This window comes from Gambusia affinis, linkage group LG10 (assembly GCF_019740435.1).
Source record: "Gambusia affinis linkage group LG10, SWU_Gaff_1.0, whole genome shotgun sequence".
Lineage (NCBI taxonomy): Eukaryota > Metazoa > Chordata > Actinopteri > Cyprinodontiformes > Poeciliidae > Gambusia > Gambusia affinis.
Genome location: NC_057877.1, coordinates 10,010,891 through 10,034,812, shown reverse-complemented (window position 1 = coordinate 10,034,812; position 23,922 = coordinate 10,010,891). Strand labels below are relative to the sequence as shown.

The following is a 23,922-nucleotide window of genomic DNA, read 5'->3' as shown; positions in this document are numbered from 1 at the left end:
ACCTTAGAAATTTTATGCATAAACATATTTTTACCCCCAATTTTCAGCTATCCATGCTATCCATAAAGCTTAAATCTATTTCTTACAAAACTGATATTTGTGACGTATTTGAATATTTAACCCCTTCAATGTTAAAGTCTGCGCGTGACAAAACCTGGGAGAAACATTAATGTTGAACAAAAACAACATTAGCTGAACGTCAATAGATATAAACTACAGGAAAAACCATCTCCACTGGGTTGGAAACAATTTAAAATTATTTTACCAACAAGAAAATACAGAGATCCAATAGCAACAGTAGTGTGATAGGAAACGCATTTGCATAAATGGTGATTAGTGAAAGTCGTGAAGATCAAAGTCTATTTTATTAGTTAATCTTTATCATGTTTTGGCATTTTATTTAGATTGTATTTCTACTCTTTTTGAAAGAGAAAGTAAAATTGGTAAAATAATTCTAATAAGAGCGACACAAGCTTCCATACATCTATATGGCCAACATATATAAGGAGACTTTGATAAATTACTTTGACAAAAAAGAAAAGTGAAAAGAAAAAAAAGATCAAACCTACAGATTATCAGACATTTAGCTGCTTCAAGGAGCATAAGGAAGTCAAGAAAGAACCTGTATAATAAAATGGATTCAGCAATGTGCAACAATTAATGTTTTTGTCTGTACAGTGAGATGGAGACCTTCGGGTGGTCAGCATCCAACGGGCAAGGTCCTTAAAAAAGGAGGTGCTGATGCGCAGCAAATGCCAAGACGAGAATGCAGAAATCCAAAGGTTGATTTTAATATTTAATTTCTGAAAGTGAACGCCACCAGAAGCTGGGGGTTATGCCGACAAGAGCGTCCCGAGAACTATTACTGTAAAGCTCCATTGAAAATAAAAAACATTCAGCAGCATAAATTTCTTCTGTCTTCTTCTCAAACAACAGATCTTTATGTATTTCATCAGATTTGAAATTTACCTCTAAAATGTCCCACCACAGACAGCAGCCAAACAAAGAGCTCCCTGAAGCACGACAAGGTGCATGAGATCAAAGAAGGTTCCTGCCATGCTTTCTTGGCTGCCATTCATTCAACAACCTACCTTTGATGAATTAGGGCTAAATCAAGGTGGACATGAGAGAGACAACTGCTGTGTTGATGCACAAGAGACTTCAGAGGTCTGTTTGCAAAACAGACGTGAGACTTCTCGTAAGCTACGGTGGTTAATAGAGTTCAAGCTCACAATGAATAGTCAGCTGTGAAGCTGTTGAGCTCATCATGCAAAGTACTTCTCAGTTCAATGCTCCGGAAAAACTCTAAGCAGAATAACGAAGGAGCATTGTTGGGATGACGTACAGGAGGATGACTGTAGAAAAGACTAAGAGCTTCTTAATGGGGACCTATTTTGCAAAGTTCACTTTTTGCAAATTTTTGTACTTCCACTTAGATGTCTCCCACCTCTAACAGTTCAAGCGCTTAAAAAAAGCAAAAAGTTGTATTTTTGCTATCAATAATGTTTTTCAGTATCTATAAAAGCAGACATTTCAAAAACCTCCTGATTATTAAAGGGGCAGCATTATGTATTTTCTGGTCTGAGGCAGTGTGCTACCTTCAGTTATAAAAATGAATTGCATATCAAGCGTAACTTAAAATTGACTTTTTATTTTGACTCTTTGAAACTGGCCTGTGTCTTTAAGAAGCTCCTGCTCTTAGTGAGACTCCACCTTCTGCACATCATCACAACAATGCTTCTCATTATGCCGTTTACAGACGTTCTGAGTACTTTGTATGATGAGCCCAAGAGACTTGCGGTTCCACCAGGTATTTGCTAATATCTGGATAATTTATTAAGATGACTGAATCTGTAATTATAATCTGCAGGTGGCCTATATAGGAATACAATTTCCCCTTTAATAGTTAACACAAACATGCCATTATACTCAGCCATGTCAATATGTCAGGTTTGAGGTATATGCATCTTTACAGAAGTATATAATTTTGAGTTATCTTTTCAGGTGTCTGAATGGACAGTTTAGTTGGTATGCTACAACTGCACCTCTGATCACAGATTGCTCAGTGAGAGAGCTGAGCCATTTGCACAATGTTTGTGAAGCTGTGCTTGTGGGGGAACTAAACTGTATTTGAAAGAAAGCAGAAGTTCAGTGCAAACTTTACCAAATGTAGAAAATCCTGCTCTCAAATTCAAAATGTAAGCTTCTGATATTGAATGTTTTCCTGCATACTTGCTGGCATGAAATTCAAGTAGACATTATGTAGAGAAACTGCAAACAGAAGTACTGATCTCATCATGCAAGTATTGATCATATATACACCTTGGCATCAATAGTGTATATTGATGCCAATATCAATATACATAGTTATGTATTGGCACAGATATGAGCCAATACATAACTATGTTTTGATTCACATAACTACGTGCAGCACAAGCTGTACAATGGCATCTGGAAATAGCAAGTGTTTTATTCTTGACTTAATATTCAGAAATCACTGGCTGTGTTCTTAAATTGTGTGGGAGGGTCCACTTCTGGGTCTGACTCAGGACCAAAGATGGACTGTTGAACATTAATGCGTCTGTTTGCACCCTTTTCAGGTGCAAACAGACAGGTACGCGAGATTGTAAAACTTGGGCCACACCCCAAGTTTATTTGGATTTAAGGCCACGAAAGATCCTCATTCTGAAAGGAACTCAAAATAGGCAGGTCTGATCAGGTGGAAGCTCCAAAGATCCCAAAATATATAGAGCACCTAGTCTCTAATTTTTTTAAATATATGCAGCATTTGGTAGACGGTAGGCAACAATTATTTGATTGCCATCAAATGGCTCTACAGGCCTGGAAAAATGTTTATACCCCTCCCTCAGAGTTAATCATTTTAGCCATGCAATCATTTTAACATGCACATCACACTTTTTTTCCCCCCCCAAGGGCTTACTTTACAAGTGGATTGGACAACTCTTCAATTTCATCAGAATTGGTCAACTTTGCATTTTGATTCACATCATAATTTAGTCTCCATGCCACTGACTCAATCAAGCTTGACCTTTGTCTGCCAACACAGAGTCTCCCTTCGACCTACCTTTGCTTTAGCCCCTCTCAGAAGGCAGAGCGGCTCCAGGCTTCCCATGAATCTTATCCAGTCCGTCTAGAGGTGTGGACAGAGCTGGTCTTCTGAGCCTCGGTCGTCATGACAGCAGCTGACCATTCAGTAAAGACTGGAATGTGTAAAATGCGCATGCTTGTGGCAAGTCTTGAGGGAAGCGCCAGTCAACAGTGCAGAAATCGACAACTTACTGTCCAGCATTAACATAAAAGCAGCACTTTAAAATTTACCAGTAATGGCAAATTGTGAGATGTCAAAAATATACCTTTTGAACTAAAATAGCAACGACAGATCTAAAGGAAGCGGCTTATAATAGGAGCTCAATTAAACCTTTCAGAGTAACAGACAGTTTTAAATTTCAATATCTTTATTTCAGTTTGTGCAAGTTGTACAAAGGATGGTATTCCATGTTGATGGAAGGTACAGCACTATACACAATTCTGGCTAAATCTTGAAACTCTAGTGTAACATTCAATCACCACGTTGTTCAGGTTAAATGGAATATATGGCTTCTGAATTATCTACACAGTGAAGAGGACAGAAAACCATTCAACAATCAGATAACTGTTTCAGATCACAAGAAGCAAAGAGGAAAAGAAATTCAGTAGTATTTCTTCTTTTTTTTTTTTTTTAAAAAAGAAAAATGCGTGCACATTACTGATGTTGCCTTGCACTGGTGCAACACTTAAAATATTTTGCACTTGGTCCAAAATAATCCTCTTATACTGGGGTGGTTAACTGAGCAACAACATGTGCCCCAATTTTAATCTGAGGGAAAAACAAAACAACATTACTAAATGCTGTTCTTTTTTTTTTTTTAAAAAAAACATACAAATAAAAAAAAAAAATGTCACACATTGAATGATAAATTTAAAGCCTCAAATCTAACCCAATGTTTTCAGGTTTTAAAAGAATGAAGGGAAGAAAAAAAAATAAAATAAATAAAACCCACATGAAAAGAAGTTTAAGGCAAAGTAATAAACTTTGCAAAGCAACGTTAGAAGGGTTGCAACAAATCAAACATGAATTCCAGTAAACTTGTATGTTTTAAACCATGGATGGCAAGGATCTGGATCAAAAGTACAAGAGAAACATTGTGCTTCTTCACAAGCGAGTGTTCCAAATCAGAGAATGAAATGTGGCTTTATGATAGGCCCATGCAGGAAGCTTGAGCATAAAAAAAAAACAAAAAAAAAACTTGAAGATCACAAAACTATGCATTCTCATGTAATTCTTTACACCACACGCTTGGCTAGAACAGCTTTAAAACTCATGCAATATTTGTCATATGGCCTCAAGCAGAAAGGGCTGTTTCACACTACATCCTGGCTGCACAATGTTAAAAATTAAGCATAAAAAAGGAAAGAAAAAAAAAAACAAAAAAAAAAAACAAAAAAAAAAACCTGAAAATTATTCTTCTAAAACATTAACACTCAAGCACAAAAAGGTACTTTAAAAATTGTATTGCACAATATAATGTGCCACACAACAGTTGAATCCTGGAGTGCCAACTTGACATCCATCTAGAAATAAGAGGGGACAAAAAAATAAATAAATAAATAAATAAACATTTTATTGAAATTTCCACTTAATGCTTTTGCAAACCTAGTAAACTTTTGTACGACTTCTGATGTCAGCACTGCAACCTTCCATCGAGTTAATGCAAATTAACTCAACAGAAAACAGCACATAACCATGAAGCAGGCCAACAGTGACTCTGATACCCCAAAATAAAATTCTGTGCAACTTAATAAGGCACCATGATTAGTGCATTGTAAATAGCAAAGTCCTGGTAGGACCTGGTGAAACACTTAACACATGCACTTCTATTTCACAGCTATGTATTAGTGCTTTAGCAAGATGGTGTATATTTCCCCATTTAAAAAAAAAAACAAAAACAAAACAAAACTCTGCAGATTAAGTGTCTTAAAACATAATTCCACATACCTCCTTCATTTTCTTAATTTGCGTTTCTTTGCCTCACATTCTTCTCCTTGTGGTTTGCAGAAGAATTGCTCTTCCTGGAAGACAGACAAGCATGAGCTCTCTTCTAGAAAAAAGGCTGAAGCAACAAAAATACAGCAACCTGTGACTGTACTTACAGAGGAGCAGCTCCTGAGTCATCGTCTGAACAAGCAACGTGTTAGTCATTGAGGAGAGAGAAGGGAAGAAGAAGAAGAAAGAAAAAAAAGTTAATGGCAGCTTACAGCTGGATAGTGTGAGACATGTCTACACCATTTTAACCAATGACTGTAGCAAATGGTATTAATGACAACCTCCAACATGACTGCAATGGCATGACCGGATTCAATTACACATGAATAGACATGTCCATCTGGAGCATTTCTGACAATGGATGATGCAACTATAATCATACAATGGAGATCAATTAACCAGTTCAACTAGAATAATTTGTGTTGGAGAAGAAAAAACAAAAAAACAAACAAAACATTATTTATCAAATGTAATTTTGACAATTCTGTTGCTTCGGCCAATCTCCAATAACATTTAAACATATCATTTGGCACTCATCTTGTAATGCACCGTCCCAATGCAACCCTAAACATCACAGACGCTCATGCAATACAAGCAAGAGATAACACACTGCAACAGTTTTATTCTTCAGCTGAAACAGCTTGACACACATCCCGGCAATGTATAGTGAGGTTTCACACCTGAGCAACACCGTGTATTGACAAGATAAAAAAAAAAAAAAAATATATTAAATTAAATAAAGAGAGTAAGGTTCCTCTGTGGCCGAGCGGTGAATGAGACGAACGGCATAGACCGGTTCTTACAAGAGTTGCCTCGCAGTCGACATGCATTAAGTACAAGATGCAGAACACATGCAAACAAGTCGCTGGTTCCTTTACTTTTAAACCAACACGGCGTCATATCAAACCAATACACTACTTCAACGGTCTCATCTGACTCTTTCATTGGCTCAAAAACCCCCAAAACAATAGAGTTTAGGCAAAACCAAAAAAAGTGAGAGTGAATATTTGAAGCTTGCTCTGTACAACATTCAGCGCCAGTGAAAGAGTGACCAAATCCTTGAGCACATTCCTCTTAGAAGTGGTTACTATGAAAGCAGTTCACTCAGACTCCCATAGATTTTTTATTTTTTTTGTCCCCCACGCGGCCATCTCAGCTCAACCACTTCAGTCTGACATGCAGTTTTTGTTCACTTACCAAAATGCAAAATCAGCAGCGAACAGAGAAGTCAAAAATGTAAAAAAAAAAAAAAAAAAAAAAAATGAAAATAAAAGAAGGTTCTATAACAGATTGTTTACACAGCAGTAGAAGCCAATTCCTGAGCTATATTAAAATGGTAAATAATGACAAAACTAAAGACAGCATTGTCACAAATTAAAAAGCATGTTCTTCTTCCCTCTTACTGAAAATTTGTCTTGAATGTTGAACTTAACACCATCTAAACCATCTGTACGGACTGGGAAAGCCCAGAGAATCACAAGAGACAGTAACTTATAGGTTTAATAATATTTAAAACTGAGAAATCCTACTACCGTGTTAGCTACACAAAACATCTGAAATTGGCATATAAACTTTTTTTTTTTTTTTTTATATACATAAAGTTAACCCCAGATATTCCTAGTGCTCAATTAATATGGAAAGGCAAGATGATTTAAACACAGAGTAGTTTTAAGTTAAGGTATAACTATACCTACAAGTAACAAATGAATATTTCTTAAAAAGTAGACTGTCAAAATAAAAATAAAAATCAGTAGAACATCTTTGCATAAACCTAAAGGATGGGATACACGTTTAGTGTCATTATTAAAAAAAACAAACAAAAATTTTAAAAATGAGTGAGAAATTACTAGACATAACTTGAAGGGCTATTTAACTGGGAAAAATCATAAACCATCTCTCTTCTAAATTGTTAGAAAATATAAAACATTGAAAGTGGTTCTATTTGAACTTGTTTGAGAACAAAATGCATTCATAAAAAAAGAAAAATTCTTGTGGGGAAAAAATAAAAAAACAACAAAAAGTATTTTAACGCTTTGCAGTAAAACCATAGCAGACTCGGAGCCTCATACTTCTGTTCCTTGCAAGTTGGATTTCAGACATTTTAATTTCAATTTCTGGGAGCTTGTAGAAAAAGTCGAGTACATACCATCAGTGACATCATCGGGCTTTCTCCTCTTTTCATAGATGAAGATGACCGTCACGAGGATGATGACCTCGGCCACAATGCCAAGGAAGGGCCAGAGGGCAGCCAGGCGACTCCGGACACGGAGATAGATCTTGTCCTTGTTTTGGCCATAATTATTGTCTCCAGAGCAAAAGTAGTATCCACCGTCGGTCTCGATGTTCAGGTCTTCAATGGTCAGCATGGTCTTGTTAGGGGTGCTCTTGATCTCATATCTCTGAGTGCCATTAACAATAGCCTGTTGACCATATTGAGAGAACAAATGTTTGTCAAGACCATCTTAATCTAAAGGAATAATTTTCTTTCTACATCGAGTCTTTAAAAACACCGTATTCCCACCTTTAGTTCGTTGCCCTCCTCTTTATACCACATCCAATCAGTGGGAAGAGGGTAACCATGAGCAACACAAGTGAGCACACTTTTGTCATTCTCATTACCATGCTCCGAGTGCTTATAGGCTCCAACATGAGGAGGTGCTGTTTAAAAAAAACAAAAGCATATTAAATATAGTCAACCCCTGATTATGTAGATCAACTTAGCAACATTTGAACCAATTCTGATGAATTTACTTTCACTTACTTTTCACCTCAATGACCTGCTTCACTTGTGGGTCAGTCTCAAACACACATTCATAGCGTCCAGACTGCTGATAGGTGATCTTCTCCAAACTAAGAGACCAAATACACCAACTGATTGTTAAACATGGAAATGCATATGCATTTTCTTTTCCAGCACTGGGAATCAAAGCAAAAACTGACTAAAGCTGTGGCTACTTTCATGATGATTAGCTTTTCCACTCAGCCAAGTAGAAAAAAAAAAAAAAAAAAAAAAAAACACACAGAGTGCAGTTTATGCTCAATAACTGGGTGAGAATCTGAAGCCGCTTGTCTGCTTAAATATTTCAAATTTCCAGTTAATCAAAGTTCCGCTTTGTTTGGCGCTACTGTCCTGACTTCCCTCTAAAAAGGAGAATTAAGGTCAGAGCAAGAGAGTACAGTGCTAGTGGCTCTCATCCCTGCTGCCAAGAGCGCCAGCAAAGCTGCATGTCTGCACGGTCCACCTCCCCACTAATCAAGAGACGTGAACGGCTGACTGAAACCCATAACACTGCCGCTAATACAGGAGGCCCTTCAGAGGGAGGGAGGTGGAAAAAAAAAAACAAACAAGCAAAAGTAATTGACAGTGAAATGTATTGTAAAATGTTTCACTGTCAATCAAAAACTACAGTTGGACACATCTACTTCTGTAATCTTAGGAAGAGTTACTTACTTGTATGAAGCAAAGTTAGAAGAAGAGGACTTTGACTTTTCAATGACTTTATCATTGTGTGTCCAGTAGGAACCCTTACTGGGAAGGGTGGGATCCGTTAAGTTGCAGGTGAGAATGGCAGACGTTCGGTTGCTGACCTCAGAAGGTTCAACATTGATTTGTGGGCCTGCAAGGTAAAGAGAAGGGAATAAGACAAATCCTTCAGCTTATTTCCTAACAAATATAAAAACCACTATTAGGAGGTTAAAGCATCAACCACCAAGAAATATTTCATTTCATTTAGTGAAACTACAAAAAGGTCACAAGGGGAGAAAGGTTTTTGGTAAATACATGCAGAAGAAGCAACATTTGGGAGAATAAGTTTCACTGCCAAATGTGTGGTTATTCATATAATACTTGTATCACTTTGTTTCAATTGCAAGACATAATACTGGGCCTCAAGGCAGAACACTGCCCAATGGCTGAGAGCCTGTTTAATAACTCGTTGCCATCTTATGTGCTTATAGTACAGTGGGCTATAAGCAACAAGAATGTCTACAAGCATTAAGAGGCATTTACAATGTTAGTATCATTTAAGGATAATGCCAAATCTACAGAGAAGCAGAACTAATGAAGTAATCTGACACCCTTTAGAAATGGAGTAAAGATTTTTTTTTTCCATTCTTTTTCTAAACCATGTTATCCCAGTTAACCACAGTCATTGTCCTATTGAGGCCATTTGCAAATTTCAAGCCTTATGACCAGTATTATGAGCAAGATTATAATTGCACTTGACCAAGTCTTGAAAGAGGAGGGGGTGAAAGGGGTATCAGATTAAATTCATACTTTGCAATCAGGTGATACAGGATTAAAGGAGCAGTTGGGCTATGCTCTGAAACCAGGTTCAGTCAACTACAGGGCAACCTTGGAGTTTCTTAGGAGAGAAAGGGAGAGCATGTACTAGATGGAGCAGGACTGAGAGGATACTGAACCAGGAAAACAGGACAGGAAGTAGACGCCCAGGATTTCACTAATGAGGAGCTAACAGCTACTTCGATGAGCGTCTCCTCATTTCTTTCCCTCCTCTTCCACTCACTTTCAATCGCAATAATGTTTGCCTGCGAGCGGATCCACTTGATTTTGGGCGTCTTCTTCAGATCATTGCGGTCGGGGTCGTTGGAAGCGCGGCACTCGTATGTGCCCGTGTCGTCAAGAGTGAGGCTGAGGAGGTGAATGGTGCTGGCGGCGTGAGCTATGTATGTGGCATTTATTCTGACGCGCTCATTTCGTGCCCCATCGAACAGCTGGGTGAGCGTCTCATTGGACTCCTCGCCTTCTACAAACCACCACTGCACCTCAGGAATGGGGTTCCCTACTACCTCGCAGTGCAGCTCCGCACTGTCGTTGATTAGTTTGATCTGAGAGAGGGGCGATTTTATAAAGCCCGCTGAGTGCAATTAGCAGCCAGCCCAGCGAATTGCAAGAAATGTAATAAGTGTGTTAGAAGCAAAGAAGATGAATGGATGATTGATAAAGATGGAGGGAACAAAAAGCATACAGAAAAGAGACAAAAAGTTAATAAAAACCAGGGAAATGAAAATATGACAGCAAGCCCATAACATTTACAGCCCATTCTTAGGAATATTTTTGATCACACGTAGAACACCAATCAATTAAAATAAATGCAACATAAAAGGCAGCCGTAGATGACCAAAGCTCAATTGGCAGTAACATTTTGGCTAAAAACCTTGTGGTATAAGAAGATTGAATATTACAGATGAGCTCTAATGGTTTACAACTCGTACTTCAATGTATTTTAATGTTGATGTCAAATAATGCACTCGAGTATGAATTGCGCTATGTAGATAAACTTGCCTTAACCAGACACAAAGCCAACTGCCTTTTAGGCTCTTTTATACAAAAATACTTGCTCACATCCAGGTAATTTTTTTTTTAAAAGGAACAAGGCATTTTGGTTTAAAGTCAGCTCATAGGTCAATATATTTGGTAGTAAAACCCATCTCAGTGTTGATGACAAGTTAAGTTGGAATTTACAGCACAGCTTTTACAGGGAAAAGAATTTAGTTTAAGATTTAAGAAATTTTTCAAAAAGCGCTAACTTCACTAAATTATCTTACACTGGACAAGTAGCAGGATTGAAACTTAATCTGTTACTGGTAAATTTTTAATCCTCTTAATTATTAAGAGCCAGATGGGGGAAAAAAAAAAACTGATTTGAGGGCTTTTCTCTTTAGTAGTATTAGATCACATGGATATTTCTTATTAAAACAGAACTATGAAACAAATGTTATACCAAATAGGCTTGCTCACCAAAATAACCTTGGTCATCCAAAGACACCAAAAAAAAAAAAGCATTTGCACTAAAACACAATGTATAATGTGAGAAAACAAATCGAAAAGCAGATGAGGGTGGAAAATGCAGATGAAATCAACATTAAAAAAAAATTAATAAAAAAAAAAGTGAAAATGTACGAAAGACATTTAGAGCCAATAGCGTTTGTTGATTGCCGTGCCAGGTTTGCTCAACAACAGTAACTGTCAATCTAGGTTAACACTAGATATTTTTAGGCCATCATGCCATTGATTTAATGGAGGCTTTGCACACATCATTACAGAACAAAGGAATGGCAAATATCACAAACCAGATTTACTGCATTAGCAAACGTTTTGAAGAATCGTGCATAGATCTTCATATCTATTTTATTTTATTTACTGCACATTCAAATTGCTCATCCGAACAAACGGTTGGAGAAGCAAGAAAATATTTTTGGCCATTGTGTGATGTCCAGTAAATCAGGTTTTAATTACTCACAAGGATTATGCCAGGTAGTCAAGCAAGTATGACAATTAGGGCTCCAAAGTAATAAAGGCCTGCTGGAGAGATTTAGGATTCCTGTCCTTTCCACAAGTATTGCTGACCTCCATGTACCCTTACAGAGCGGAGCTGTATGGTTGCTCAACACACAAGCAGAACAAAAAGCATATTCCCAAATAGAATATGCTATTGACGAACCACACTATCTATTAATATTAAAGCACTGTGTACAAACATTGGACTGAAGCAGACTTCATAACCTTTGACAAAATGTCAGCAGGTCACAAGAGGGATCTCTGGTTGTCAACAAAAAGCTTTAGGCGCTGTGCATATCTTGCAACTTTCCACCATTACCAAAGGTCACCTTCAGAGCTTGTGCAGCATGGCTGTTCAAATTAAGCAGAAGTCTACAGTAAAGTTTGTTTGCATGTAATTTTCTATTTTAACCATATGTATTGTAACATTAGATTAAGGATTTAGTGCTTGAAGTTCTTTTGAAAGTTCAGATTTCCAAAATTAGTATTTGACATTTGAATGAGGGCAGCAAAGACAATGTACCTTAAAAAGGTTACGCTAAAGTCTGAAATACACAAGTTATTTTAAAAGATTACTTTTTAAGAGGGGCAAATAATATATATAAATAAAACAATGGACTAAAACATATATGTACACTTTTTTTTAAACAGCCAAATGTATTTTTCACCTTTTTAAATCCATAGAAAACACTTAAAAACTAAAATCTGTAGCCCTCTTGTTACAAGGACTGATGCAAAGTTAAACCCTTTTAAAGCAAGTTTTTTTTTTAAAGGGTAGCCAGCAGTATGTGCTGACATAGACACTGAAAAATGTAAAATCTTTTAGAAGCTCAAAGATTATGTAAATGAATTTTGAAGAATTCCCAACCAATATGACACAAAAGATTAAAGATTATTTTGATTAAGTAACTGAAAGTCAATCAGTGCTGCCCCAAGACAAAGTCAACTATTACTGTGTCAAAATGATTACCGCAGCATAATCAAGCCTTTTCAATGATTACCTTGAAGAAAAAGTTCTAACTATTTTGAATGCAAGAAAATGCTACTGCTTTTAGCAGTTTCGGGGAGCTATTTAGGGCAATTAAAGTGTCTTTTTGGATTCAACGTTATCATGGAAGTCAAAGTGACGTTTAGAGAGATAAACTGCGAATCTAATTACATCAGTAACTAATAATCTATAGCACATGTTTGTGTCATTTTGTATATATTTTTTTTCCTGTACTGATTGTAAACCTAAGTCAGCTTCGTGTCAAAGAATCGAGTCGCACCGTAAAGCTTACAGCGATAGACTCGTTAAGGACCATGATCTTTTAACACACAAGATGGAGCCCAATGCAATCCATTAAATTAAAAAAAGGACAGATAATCTGGTTAGTAACGCAAGTAATCATCTGAAACGTTACGCAATCTGAGGTTAATTTTAGCACAGCTCAAAGGGCGCACGTTACTGGGAGGACGCTGTTAATTTCCCCCTTTTAAAAAACATCTGCTTCCTTGATTATTCATACGTTTGTTAGTTTAAGACGTGTCTTTAAAGCGACAAAACGCAGATTTTCAAGCATCACGCTGCGTCATTGAGACGGTTTACATAAAACGCTCTTTAGCCTTCTCTACCGCAAATTAGCTAAACGTTTCAACGGTACATCAACAAGACACACCCGTTCAAACCTCCCAAACCAAAGAAGATTTCAAACGTTCTAATAGTCCTTTTGTGTTGTTTGTTAGTTTTGTTTTGTAATAGCCATAGTACGTTTTACTATGAAAACCGTTTGAGTATAGCGAGCAAAACAAAATGTTCGTAGTCAGGGCAAAGTCTACACTGGAACAACATGGCTGACACAATTCTTACCTGTGGACGCGTCGCCTCGCCAACAGCATAAAAGTAGAGCAGCGAGAGCCCACAACAACTTCATAGCTGATGAATATTAACGATTTTCACAACGAATAAACACGATGCGAGGTTGTTTGCGGGGAAAAGTCTACTTTTTCCCGCGAGCCTCCTTGGTCCCGAAGCCGAATCTTCAATGCCGACAATGAACTGATGTACTTGGTCGTCCTCTACGCACACGCCCTTATCAGCACGTACGCATGACGTAAAACAAATGGGCGTGGCGATGGAAACGTGTTCCATTATTTTTAACCATTTACTGTAACTAAAGGCCTGACTTATAATCGACACCATTTTAGAGATATACTAAATGGACATAAGTCAACAAATTTGCTAGGGCGACTTATATTTCCTTTGTAATATAATTATAAAGAAAATATGCCTGATTTTTATTTTTTGTAATTCTGGCATTTACAAACAGCACTAAAAATTAGTTGCAGGCCAAAAATGTGGGCGTACAACTCAAAATTGAATCAATTGCCACGCTTAATGATAACTGTGTCCCTTTTAAAAGATGGTTTTATAGAAGCAGCCATGTTTCTCATCAACAGGATTTTAATTTCCAATTTCAAGGAGTGCCATGGGCTTTCTCAAGACATTTATCTTGAGAAAGCCAGTTCAAATAAGTTTGACCATTTCTTATTGCACAACCTTTGTACATGATTGAATTTCTACATTTACTCATTCCCCAGTAATTGACTCATCTCCCTTTCCTAATTCATAATTTAGGATACAATTGTTTTTATCTGTTACTTGTTAATCATTTCAAATGGGTGTTATTAGTTTTGCATTTTGTTTTTAACCTCTTTAAAAAGCTTGTGCTAAACCTGGCCTTTTGAAAAGTGCTTCATAAATAAATTTTGACAGATCGATATATCATCCATAGTACTTTTCTCTAGAATCACAATAGGTAGGTATGTAAATGGTGTCTAATGGGTGCTATAGAAACTTCATTGATGCAATTCTGTCATGGCAATCTTTTGTGACCCATCCCTACCTCTTAACATTCACTTTACTGAGGAGAAAGATAAATATGGGTCCTCATTCAATTTAGCTGTATACACAACAAGAAACCGAAACAAACGAATTACTAAAACGTTTCCCAAATATCCAAGGTAAGAAAATCCATCAGATGCCTAAAGGAGTCGTTACATATCAACAACTGCACCACTAAGTGAATTTGTAAAAAAAACATTTATGTCAACATTTTGTTTTGGATTTTTCCAACATCTTCAGGGCATCTTTTTGCTATCGCAATAAGATAAATGTAAAGGGTTTTAAACATCTTTACCACGGCGGTAAATAATTAAGAGCAGGCACTTTAAATGCAATTTCAACTTTCAGGAAGAAAATCTCATGACATATTTAAAGTGATTAGTTAAAAATAAATTAATTTAGACATAGTTTTATTTAAGACTGCCAAATAGGTGCTGTCACAGAATTCCCAATTTTCTGCAAAAAAACTGAATTCCAACAACCTTCGCTTATATAAAAAGAATCTGCAAGCTTCAACAAACCCAATACAATAATACAGTTGGTAGAGTCTGACTTGCAGCACTGAACCTGATGTAATTGTACATTGAATTAGCCTCCACAGGGTGCAATCTCTGGCACAAACACTTCGCATCCACAATAATGAGAAGTTGAACACAGATTAATTTTCACATTGTAAAATCAATCTCAAAGCTATAATTCAAATGTGCTCATTTGTGAGTATGCACAAGTGTTCTGTCCACCAAAACAAACCCTTCCGATTAAAGCCTTAGAACCTAACGTCCCCGAGGAGAACGGGGGGTACAAAGTAGAGGAAATGCACACGTACAGCTAAACAATAAAAGGAAGCAGAATGTAGTTTGCTTATTGATGATATTTATCAGGCAAGTGCAGAAGTAAAGGATTTCATACAGAGTTTGTTTGCAGTTTGCATCCCACCGGACCAGTCATCACTTTGAAAGTACAAAATTGTGTCAAAGCCTTATTATGCATTGAAAATAGATTCAAAAGCTTTGCTAATGGGGGTTATTTTTCCTCAATTGTTCGGAGAATGCACAGAACAATGAAAGGAACAGATAAATTAAGAATGCAAACCAAAGACCTCAGCATGTTTAAATATATTTTTAAAAATCATCACAGTATCCTTTTTTTGTTTTTTTATTAAATTCCATCCATCCCACATCTTACAAACCTTAGAAATGCTAAATAAACAGAAGGTTTCTACTCACAATGCCACAAATCAGTCTAATCAAATCCAATCAAACAGCAGTTAAAACACATCAGTTTATGAGAGGCTTACATTTATTTGCATGAACTGTTCAGAGATGCATCGAAAAATAGATTGCACAATTATGCACTTTGAGATTACCGGTAATCAAAAGTAAAACTAGATGAGGCTTAGAGGGGGGCTCTGCTTTGATGAGCAAATATCGACATCCTTGTGGTTTCTTAGTTTCTGCTGGCTTTAAATCACTAGCTTTAGTGAAAGAACTTAAAACCCAAACTTTTCCCTATTTTATGTGTTAAAGATATTAAGAGGGGGAAAAAAAATGACTAAAATTGGACCAAATTAAACCTCAAAGAAAACTGTAAATCTGTCAACATCAGTGTTCTTCTAGTACTGCTGCTTGTTATTTTAGAATATAGCAATTAAGCATGCTTGACTTGGTTTCAACATATGCATACATGTATTAAAATCCATAGTGTTCATTTTCTTTCCTTACATAGTCGTGTTTGCGATTGAAATTTTTTCAACTGAAGACATTAGTAAATAACTTTATTTAAAAAAAAAATACTTTGCAAGAATTAGACATGATTCCCACAAATCCTAATGAGATTTTTACACCCCAGCTATTTTAACTGATACTTTATCTCTGAATCTTCATATTCTAATAAAAAAAAAAAATGTTTAAGACCTATGTTTGCCAGCAAGTAGCAAAATGTTGACATTTTGCTATGCTGACATACTACTCCAAAGATCCATAAATCTGCAAGAGCAGAGCTGGGGCTAAAGATTCAGCTCTAGTTTCTGTTCTCTAACATACATTTTACTCTTTTTAAGTAGTGCTTCTTTGTTCTCTGAAGTCAGATTTTTAGAGTTCTCAGTCAGCAAAACAATTTGCCAATTCAAATTCGCAAATTATCCCCTCAGTATTCCAGCTGATAAAGAAGGAGCTCGTAGAGCAGCTCTCGATTCAGTGTCCTGCATGGGCAGATGCAGATGGAAGATAATGACATTACTAAACAATTCCCATGGCTTGTATTCCCTTTAGTGCTCTAAAGAATCTAAGTTCCTTTTGAGTTTGAATATCATGAGAAATGTATAACAGGTGTGTATTACTAAAAGAATGTTAGCACAAAAGCTATTAGCAAATCCCAGTGTTTTCTGACTTGCAACAGGCACCCTCTCAATCAGAGTTGTTTCGACTTCCAAGACAACATGAACGCAGCAAAAATACCTACAGCAGCTTTAGTTTGACGCTACATGGAAACGAAGTGAGGACAAAAGGCAGATGAGGAAAAGATTTTTTTAACTGCCTCACTGCATATGTGCTTTTGCAAAAAAAAAAACGAAAAAAAAAGGCAAATTGGGCATGTGCAAAGTGGGCCCCTGTGTTAGCATTAAAAACCTCTATACATCGAGCGTGCACGTTTACATCTCAAACTGTTTTTTGTTATTGTTTTTTTTTTTTTTTTTTTGTATAATGCTTAGATTTTGTCACCAAAAACTGCAGCAACTGAGATTAAAAGAAATCTCAATTTTAAAAATACTTAGGTTAGCACGTACTGGACATAAAAAAAAAAAAAAGACTAGTTTTATTCAAACAATCACTGCAATTCATCAGATAAGATCACTCGTTCAAAATAAACAATCCTACAAACTATTGTAAATTTTAATTGGAAATATATTGAAGTGTAATATTCATTCACACCATAAATACATTTGAATGCACACTGAAGCTGCACACTCAAAGATTTGTACGCGACTTATTACAAAAAGGAATCCCATACGTTTTGCCTATCGCAAAAGTGGGTCATATTACATCAACCAAGGCTGGAGGTTTACAAAAACACTGGTAATCGTCTTGGCTCTCCTGGTCTTCTACCTTTGGATTCTCCTCTTTTAAGAGGTGCTTTGAACTCCACGAATCTCTTGACGTTTTCACGCTTTTCCACTTCCTCCCAGTCACAAGCTGCACCGGAGGCGTCTGCCCTTCCATTGTTCACATTCCTGATGAAGGTGGCGGTGGTGGGGGGGCAGGGAGGGGACACAGCGGGCAGAAATACATAAACACATGTATCACTTACCCCTGAAACAGGCCTGAGTGATCCTGGTGATATGCACTCAGGCCTCTGCCCTTCAGCAGGGAGGGACAGGAGGTCACTGCTCAGCCGAGGAGCAGAAACCGGCTCATGAAGTGACGGACACAAATACCCTGCCTACGAGTTATCAGCGGAGCTCTCGTTGCTGGTGGAATCCGAGGACGGAGGGGAAGAAGAGGTGGAGGAGGAGGAGGATGAGGATGAGGAGGAAGGGGAGGATGTAAAGTTCATCTCTGAGAGTTCTGGAGGGTTTGTTGCCGTGTTCAGTCCAGTCAAGCTCGTCCTGCATACTGGACAAGTGTCGTGCTGCAGAAAACAAACACAGCGGGGTTATGGATGTTTACCCTTCATGACCCTGTTTCAAACACCAACCGGTGAATGCTTACAGTAAACAGAAGGGAAAATGGGGTAGGATAAGTGAAATACCTGTTCCAGCCAGGGGACTATGCAATCATTGTGAAACATGTGATTGCACGGGAGCTGTCGCACGTTTTCTCCAACACTGTAATCTTCTTTACACACTGGACATTCCAGTCCTGAAGCTGAAAAGAAGTGTGTGAAAACGTCAGGTACACAGAGTATGTGAACATGGCCCTTTACCAGATTTGCCCACAGAAAGACAGTATTGTGAACTTCTGGATGCTCTGTTGGGCAATTACCATATTCATTATTGATAAAATGTCAGTGCCACAAACAGACAGCTACACTCTTGGAAAAAAAACCCTCAAAATCTTGCTCCTGTTGCAAATGGGAAACTTTCTCAAAGCGCTAGCCTCATGCTGGCATGTTTACACCATCTTGTCAAGGTAATTGTGTGGACAAAAGAGTCCAGGAAATTCGTTTACCCACTGTGCAAAGATAATGCAGTGATCTGAATGTCTAGGGTTTTTGCTGCTAAAAGTTTGTTGCTTTTAGTCCTTTTTACTTACCAACATGCTCATCGGTAATTTCCACTGTAGGAAGACTTTTTATTTTGTCACTGTCAGCAGGCGGTGGACCCGAGTTCTCAAACTGGTTTAATAACTAAACAACAAAGAAAACATTCATGATTGAATTATCTGATTTATACTTCAGTCTTGCAAAAAACATAACTTACATTTTATTTTTGGTTTACTTATTCATTTTTATTTTTTACCTGTGTTATGATAGCATCAAGTCCATTAGCACCCCAAGCATAGTCCATTGGATTGGAGTGGAGAACCCCCCTTTAAAATAAGAGATACTGAAGTAAAGAAACTGCTGCAAGTTTATTTTTTTGCTTGTCAAATGTCAGTGCCACAGACTCACCAGGCCCCAACACCAATATTTGCAGGAGGTCCAATTATTCCATTCACAAGTTGTTGGATGATACTATGAAAAAAAAACAAACGTCAAAGAATGAGAGAAAAAGAACATTTAGAAAAATAGGGTGGTGCTATTAGGAAAGCAGAAATATCTAAATGTCTCACCCTTCTAAAGTAGGAGCTCCGTCGTGCCTTCCTGCTTGCCGTCTTGAACCATGACGACTTCTACTCTGCCTGGCACTATATCGCTGCCGAGATGACATGTCCCTTTCTGACTGGTTTTCAGCATCCCGATTGTCCTCTGTCCTTAGTCCAGGCCCAAGGTCAAAGGTGTCATCAAAGACGCTAACGGAAAACTGACCAAAGCCGGAGGGGAACATAGATAAATGCTGGTCAAGATTCTGGGGAAAAAAAACAGCATAATAAAAGAAATGAACAAATTAATGCCTTATTTATAAGGTAAACTTCACAAAAGACAAAAATAATGTGCAAAAGCAGAACTGAAAGCTATGACAAGTCCTATCGTGTCAACTATAGGTTCAACAAAAATGTCAGCTAAAGCAGATTTAAGAACTGCTGACTCTGTTACACAACAGTGTGCATAACAGAGTCACAGGAGTCAAAAGGCACAGGCAGCTCCTTGTTAACGACAACAATCTGAGTAAAGATTAGGTTAAAAACCTCCAATGGTTGTTGGTTCTGGGGTCCGCTGGACATGGTGGACATGGACCCATTGTCAGCACTAGACAGGGAAGCAGATTTTTGACAAAGTTACAAGGGAGCCTAATAGGAACATTGTTTTTCCACTTTTTCAAACCAGAATGATTTAAAATATCTACATTTGCAGGTTTTGCTGTCACTTCTTGCCCATTTTATCACTCCTTCCAGTTCTGATTTGGATGTAAATAATAGAGCATGTCTCCCCAAATATTTGCCCATTCCAGTAACATGATAATAATACTAGGTAAAATATAATATTAAAGCAAAAATATCAAGACCAGTTGATATTTAACACCCACAGTCAATTTTCTATCTGGAAGACTCACCCAAACAAACGTTAGGGACTCTGTTATGCACAACATAAAACCTAAATGTTGTGAACTTACCTGAATCTAAGTATTTAAAAGCTATGTCCTGAAAATCTGATTAAAATCAACTACATGATGGATTTCAGAGGTGGCTTCACATTCTAATGTCAGTAATTGTTTGTCACCAAGGTAAATGAAGCTTCTTTTTGGTAAGGACAAAGATATATGGATGAATATGTCTAGCAACAAACAGTGGTCTAATCACACCTATTCATTTAAACAATTCAGGATATCTGGTACATTGTGCTTAGTTACTACTTCACATGCACCTTCTCTCTTCCAGCAGCTCCTCAATAAATCCAGACTCACATTGTGGACACATATATTCCTGTGAAGAAAAAAAGGATAGATAAAAAAAAAAAAAAAAAAAAAAAGTTCAGCATCAGACCTGTCACTGTGTACTATAATTTTATGAACAGCTGTAATAAATTGTGTGGTTGCAATGCAGTGTAATGCTGAATGTCAAACTTTAAATTACCAACATGAAATCTCTGAAGCAAAAAAACCCTCAAAACGATTCTCTCACAATTTCATGTTTACAAATTTTTGCATAAGAGCACAGAGTGCATTTTATTTCCCAGCCCAGGGTTTCACCCAGTGTGTATTATAAGCCTGGCGGGCCACAAGGCTTTACTTTTGCCCCCACCACACTTAGGATTGCCTATTTATTTAAGTTTTTGTTAAATGTTTGCCTTTTTAAGAATTTGTAGTTGGTGTTCAGATATTAATCTTCCAATTACACATAATTATCATGTGATATTTTAAAATTTCCTGTCAACTTTTTGTGTATAAACAGGGCCAACCATAGCTTTAGATCAAGATGACATTTGACATGGAACTTCATCTAGCTCTGAACTGCACTCATTTTAACCTTAAAAGAGATAACACAAAAGTTAAAGCAACCTGTTGATCAATGCAACAGAAAATAAAAAAACGCTTAAAACATTATAATGTGCATGTCCTATCAGCGAGTGTAAATATAAGTTTAGAGATACTGATATTTATTGTTGCCCTCATACAAGAAACAGTGGAGAAATTAAATGAAAATCACAATCTCAACACTAGATTTTGATTTTTGAACTTTGCAAACATTATACTGTTAGGTTTATCATTGTTATAATACATTCTAAGTATTACAAAGATTAAAAAGCTATTCACAATAACAACACACAGTACAATCATTTCCCATCCTAGTCCTAACTATGAAAATGTAATTATAGGTTCCTTACTAGACATGGAAATATCTACAAATAATTTGAACAAAATTATTATTATTATTTGTTTATTTCTGAGCTACTCTTTAGTGATATTTCAGTCACAACTTTCCACAGATTACAATCCAATTACATCAGTGTTTGCTCTAATTTTTAGTTTTTAAGTTGATATAATTTAAACATCATTGTTTTGACATACCACAAAAATATACAAACACACCTACGTCGGTGTTTATCTTATACATCGGTAAGGAGGGACATTACAATTCTGGTGTAGTTAGGTTGTAATTAGCAAAATCGTAGCATTGAAATCAATGAAATACTAGATCAGGTTTATGGTTACATGGTTAAAATAGAAAATCCAGCAGCTAACCGTTCCTTCTGCTGTTAGCTCCATAGTAACCCTCCTCCAGTTTTACAGACGTTAAGCAGACGTTTAAATAAGGTCTAACCACATATTATAAGTACACTTATGCTCCTGTCACATTTTTATGCCACTGGTAAAGTTAGGGGATTGCATTTTATGGCCTTATTTACAGTAAAAGCAAAATCATCTTAACGTCTTATCTGCCGTGTGTGTTGCGTAGTTGTATTAGCAGTGGCTGCGGAGATCGACGGCTAATGTTTTAAAGAGCATGGCTACAGAGTGACAGATCATTCTAGACTGCCAGAGAAAAGCAAGCACAACTCTGCTGTTTACCTGAGCGGCTAACCAAACTAAATTTTTAAACCGGATAAATAAATCATACGATGCGTTAAAAATATATGAAACAAATGTGAGCTGTGCCTAAATACAAAACATACATATATGTTTTAATCAAAGAATCCGCGCAGTTCCTTTCTGGACGTTAAATATAACACCACTGATCAAAACAGCTAGCAGTTAGCCTCAACACAGCCATTTGGATGCATAAGAAATTAATTAAACTCTGTTGCAAGTTGTGTAACACGAGTAGCATATAAGCGAGAATAGCAAGTACGCAGTTTATGTTTTGATTATAACAAAGATAATCAGCTAAGTAGGTTGAAGTGAATGATAAGCGGAACATCTCAAGAGGCTGTTAGCAGTGTTAGCATGCTAACGACTGACATGTCGCTACACCGAAGTGTATGAAAGCAAAAACAACCCCGTGATGTTTTCCTTGACAGAGTTTTCGTCTTCAATGTCTTTGTTTATTACCAATACTCACGGGAAGCCGAGGACTAATCTCCAGTGAGCATCTGTGACAGAAGAACCGGCTTGTGCATGGAGGAGCTTCAGCCATCTTTAGTTTCTACACAGTTAGAAAAAAAGGAAGAACTACGGAGTGACATGAAGGACAATGCTAACCCGTGGAAAAGACGACCTAGCTAAAATGTGTGAATGTATACGAAGCTGCTAAACATATTTTTTAGACCGTCAGTGATTTCTACCTATGGTTTTTTTTATTTCTTTTTATAAAAGGCAAAAAAAAAAATAAAAATACATTTCACCGTAATTTTTAGAAATCATACTAACGCCAATCTGAAAAACGGAGTTTGCACGTTTATACACTGAAAATGTCCTCCCATGCCCCTCTACAATCGCTGAAACTTCGTAAGAATGTATTGATGTTGTCTTTTAAAAAGGATTTTGAAGTCTTTCAGCAAATTTTCGATAGAATTTAGACATGGACCTTTGCCGTGTTGTGCAAACACTTGCGCAAACAGTCGTAGTTGAGCTAGACTACTCCACTGTAACTCTAACTAAAATTAATTTCACGTTTGCCATATAAAAAAAAACAAAAAACATAATAGTTTAATGCAGCAAACTACACAGTGTGCATGCTCAGTGTGACCACATGGTGGTGGTGTTGTGCATTCGATGTGGGGTTGCAAGGTTGTTTTGATAGCCAGTTTCTGAAGATACACTACATCTCTATAATGTTTCTTTTAACTTGTTTCATGGGTGGAACGATAGGAAATCCCAATCAAAATACCGTGTCAGTTTTTCAACAAATCACAATAATAAAGACATGTGTCTCACAGAAATTAGGAGTGGTAAATGTAGTAGCCCCTCAACAAACATGCATCATCACCACAGTGTGCTATTAGTGATTTTAGGTTTTCTTCCTGCAGGTTCTCTCTGCTGCATAGTCTCGCTTGAAGCCCATAGGTGTGCTTATGCAATTTGGCACCACACAAGATTTATTTTGACAAGATACTTTTCCATTGGATTCCTGTCCACCTCTCCCAGAGCCCAAAGAGCATCCATCAATCTTTTGAAAGTTGTGCAGCATCTGTTTTGGAACAATACACCTAGTCAGAAATGGATTTGTATGTTGTGCTTGAGTATTTGACAGGAGGTATTCAAATTAATTTTTATCAAGAGTCAAACCTGAGCCAATAGCAAACAAGAAGCTTTGCACACGGGTTATATCCTTCACCGTTTCTGAGGGAGCCAGGTTCTTTTTGGCATCTGTCTGATGGCAGGGAGATAGCAATGAAGAGTTCAAAGATCACTTGGTTACATAAGACGTGCATGATGAAGTTATTCAGTTTTATTTCAGTTTGGGGTTTGGAGTTATTTTTAACTTTTGTAAATGAAAGCTGTCACCAATATATCTTAAAATTAAACTATTCTATAACTGTGGGCTGACATCCAGAAACATGTCTCACAAATCTAGTGAGTTTTTGGCAGAACAGCTTGAAAGAACATTGGAATTGTCATCAGTCCTCTTTCCAGCCATTCAAGTCTCAAGAGCCTCT

General features: G+C 37.1%; 2 protein-coding genes across 5 annotated transcripts; both read right to left on the bottom strand.

Moving 5' to 3' along the window:
- Positions 1-3,458: 3,458 nt before the first annotated feature.
- bsg (basigin) lies at positions 3,459-13,469 on the bottom strand. 2 transcript variants are annotated; one of them, XM_044130099.1, is made up of 8 exons: positions 13,255-13,469; positions 8,556-8,721; positions 7,866-7,954; positions 7,626-7,762; positions 7,251-7,524; positions 5,212-5,236; positions 5,057-5,130; positions 3,459-4,632 (listed from the first exon to the last, which is right to left on the bottom strand). In XM_044130099.1, the coding sequence occupies exons 1-7, from the start codon at positions 13,316-13,318 to the stop codon at positions 5,070-5,072; spliced, it is 816 nt and encodes a 271-aa protein (XP_043986034.1). In that variant the 5' UTR covers positions 13,319-13,469; the 3' UTR covers positions 3,459-4,632; positions 5,057-5,069. The 2 variants fall into 2 exon arrangements, with proteins under 2 accessions (XP_043986034.1, XP_043986035.1); XM_044130100.1 differs by having other exon boundaries at positions 5,212-5,224; positions 13,255-13,455.
- A 2,554-nt stretch (positions 13,470-16,023) lies between these two features.
- Positions 16,024-22,503, bottom strand: LOC122838998 (E3 ubiquitin-protein ligase RNF126-like). Of its 3 annotated transcripts, none has more exons than XM_044130096.1 (9): positions 22,386-22,503; positions 20,251-20,309; positions 19,575-19,635; positions 19,059-19,294; positions 18,898-18,960; positions 18,746-18,815; positions 18,540-18,633; positions 18,037-18,152; positions 16,024-17,916 (listed from the first exon to the last, which is right to left on the bottom strand). In XM_044130096.1, the coding sequence occupies exons 1-9, from the start codon at positions 22,458-22,460 to the stop codon at positions 17,728-17,730; spliced, it is 963 nt and encodes a 320-aa protein (XP_043986031.1). In that variant the 5' UTR covers positions 22,461-22,503; the 3' UTR covers positions 16,024-17,727. The 3 variants fall into 3 exon arrangements, with proteins under 3 accessions (XP_043986031.1, XP_043986032.1, XP_043986033.1); XM_044130097.1 differs by having other exon boundaries at positions 19,059-19,249; XM_044130098.1 differs by lacking the exon at positions 22,386-22,503 and adding an exon at positions 21,416-22,338.
- Between the last annotated feature and the right edge of the window lie 1,419 nt (positions 22,504-23,922).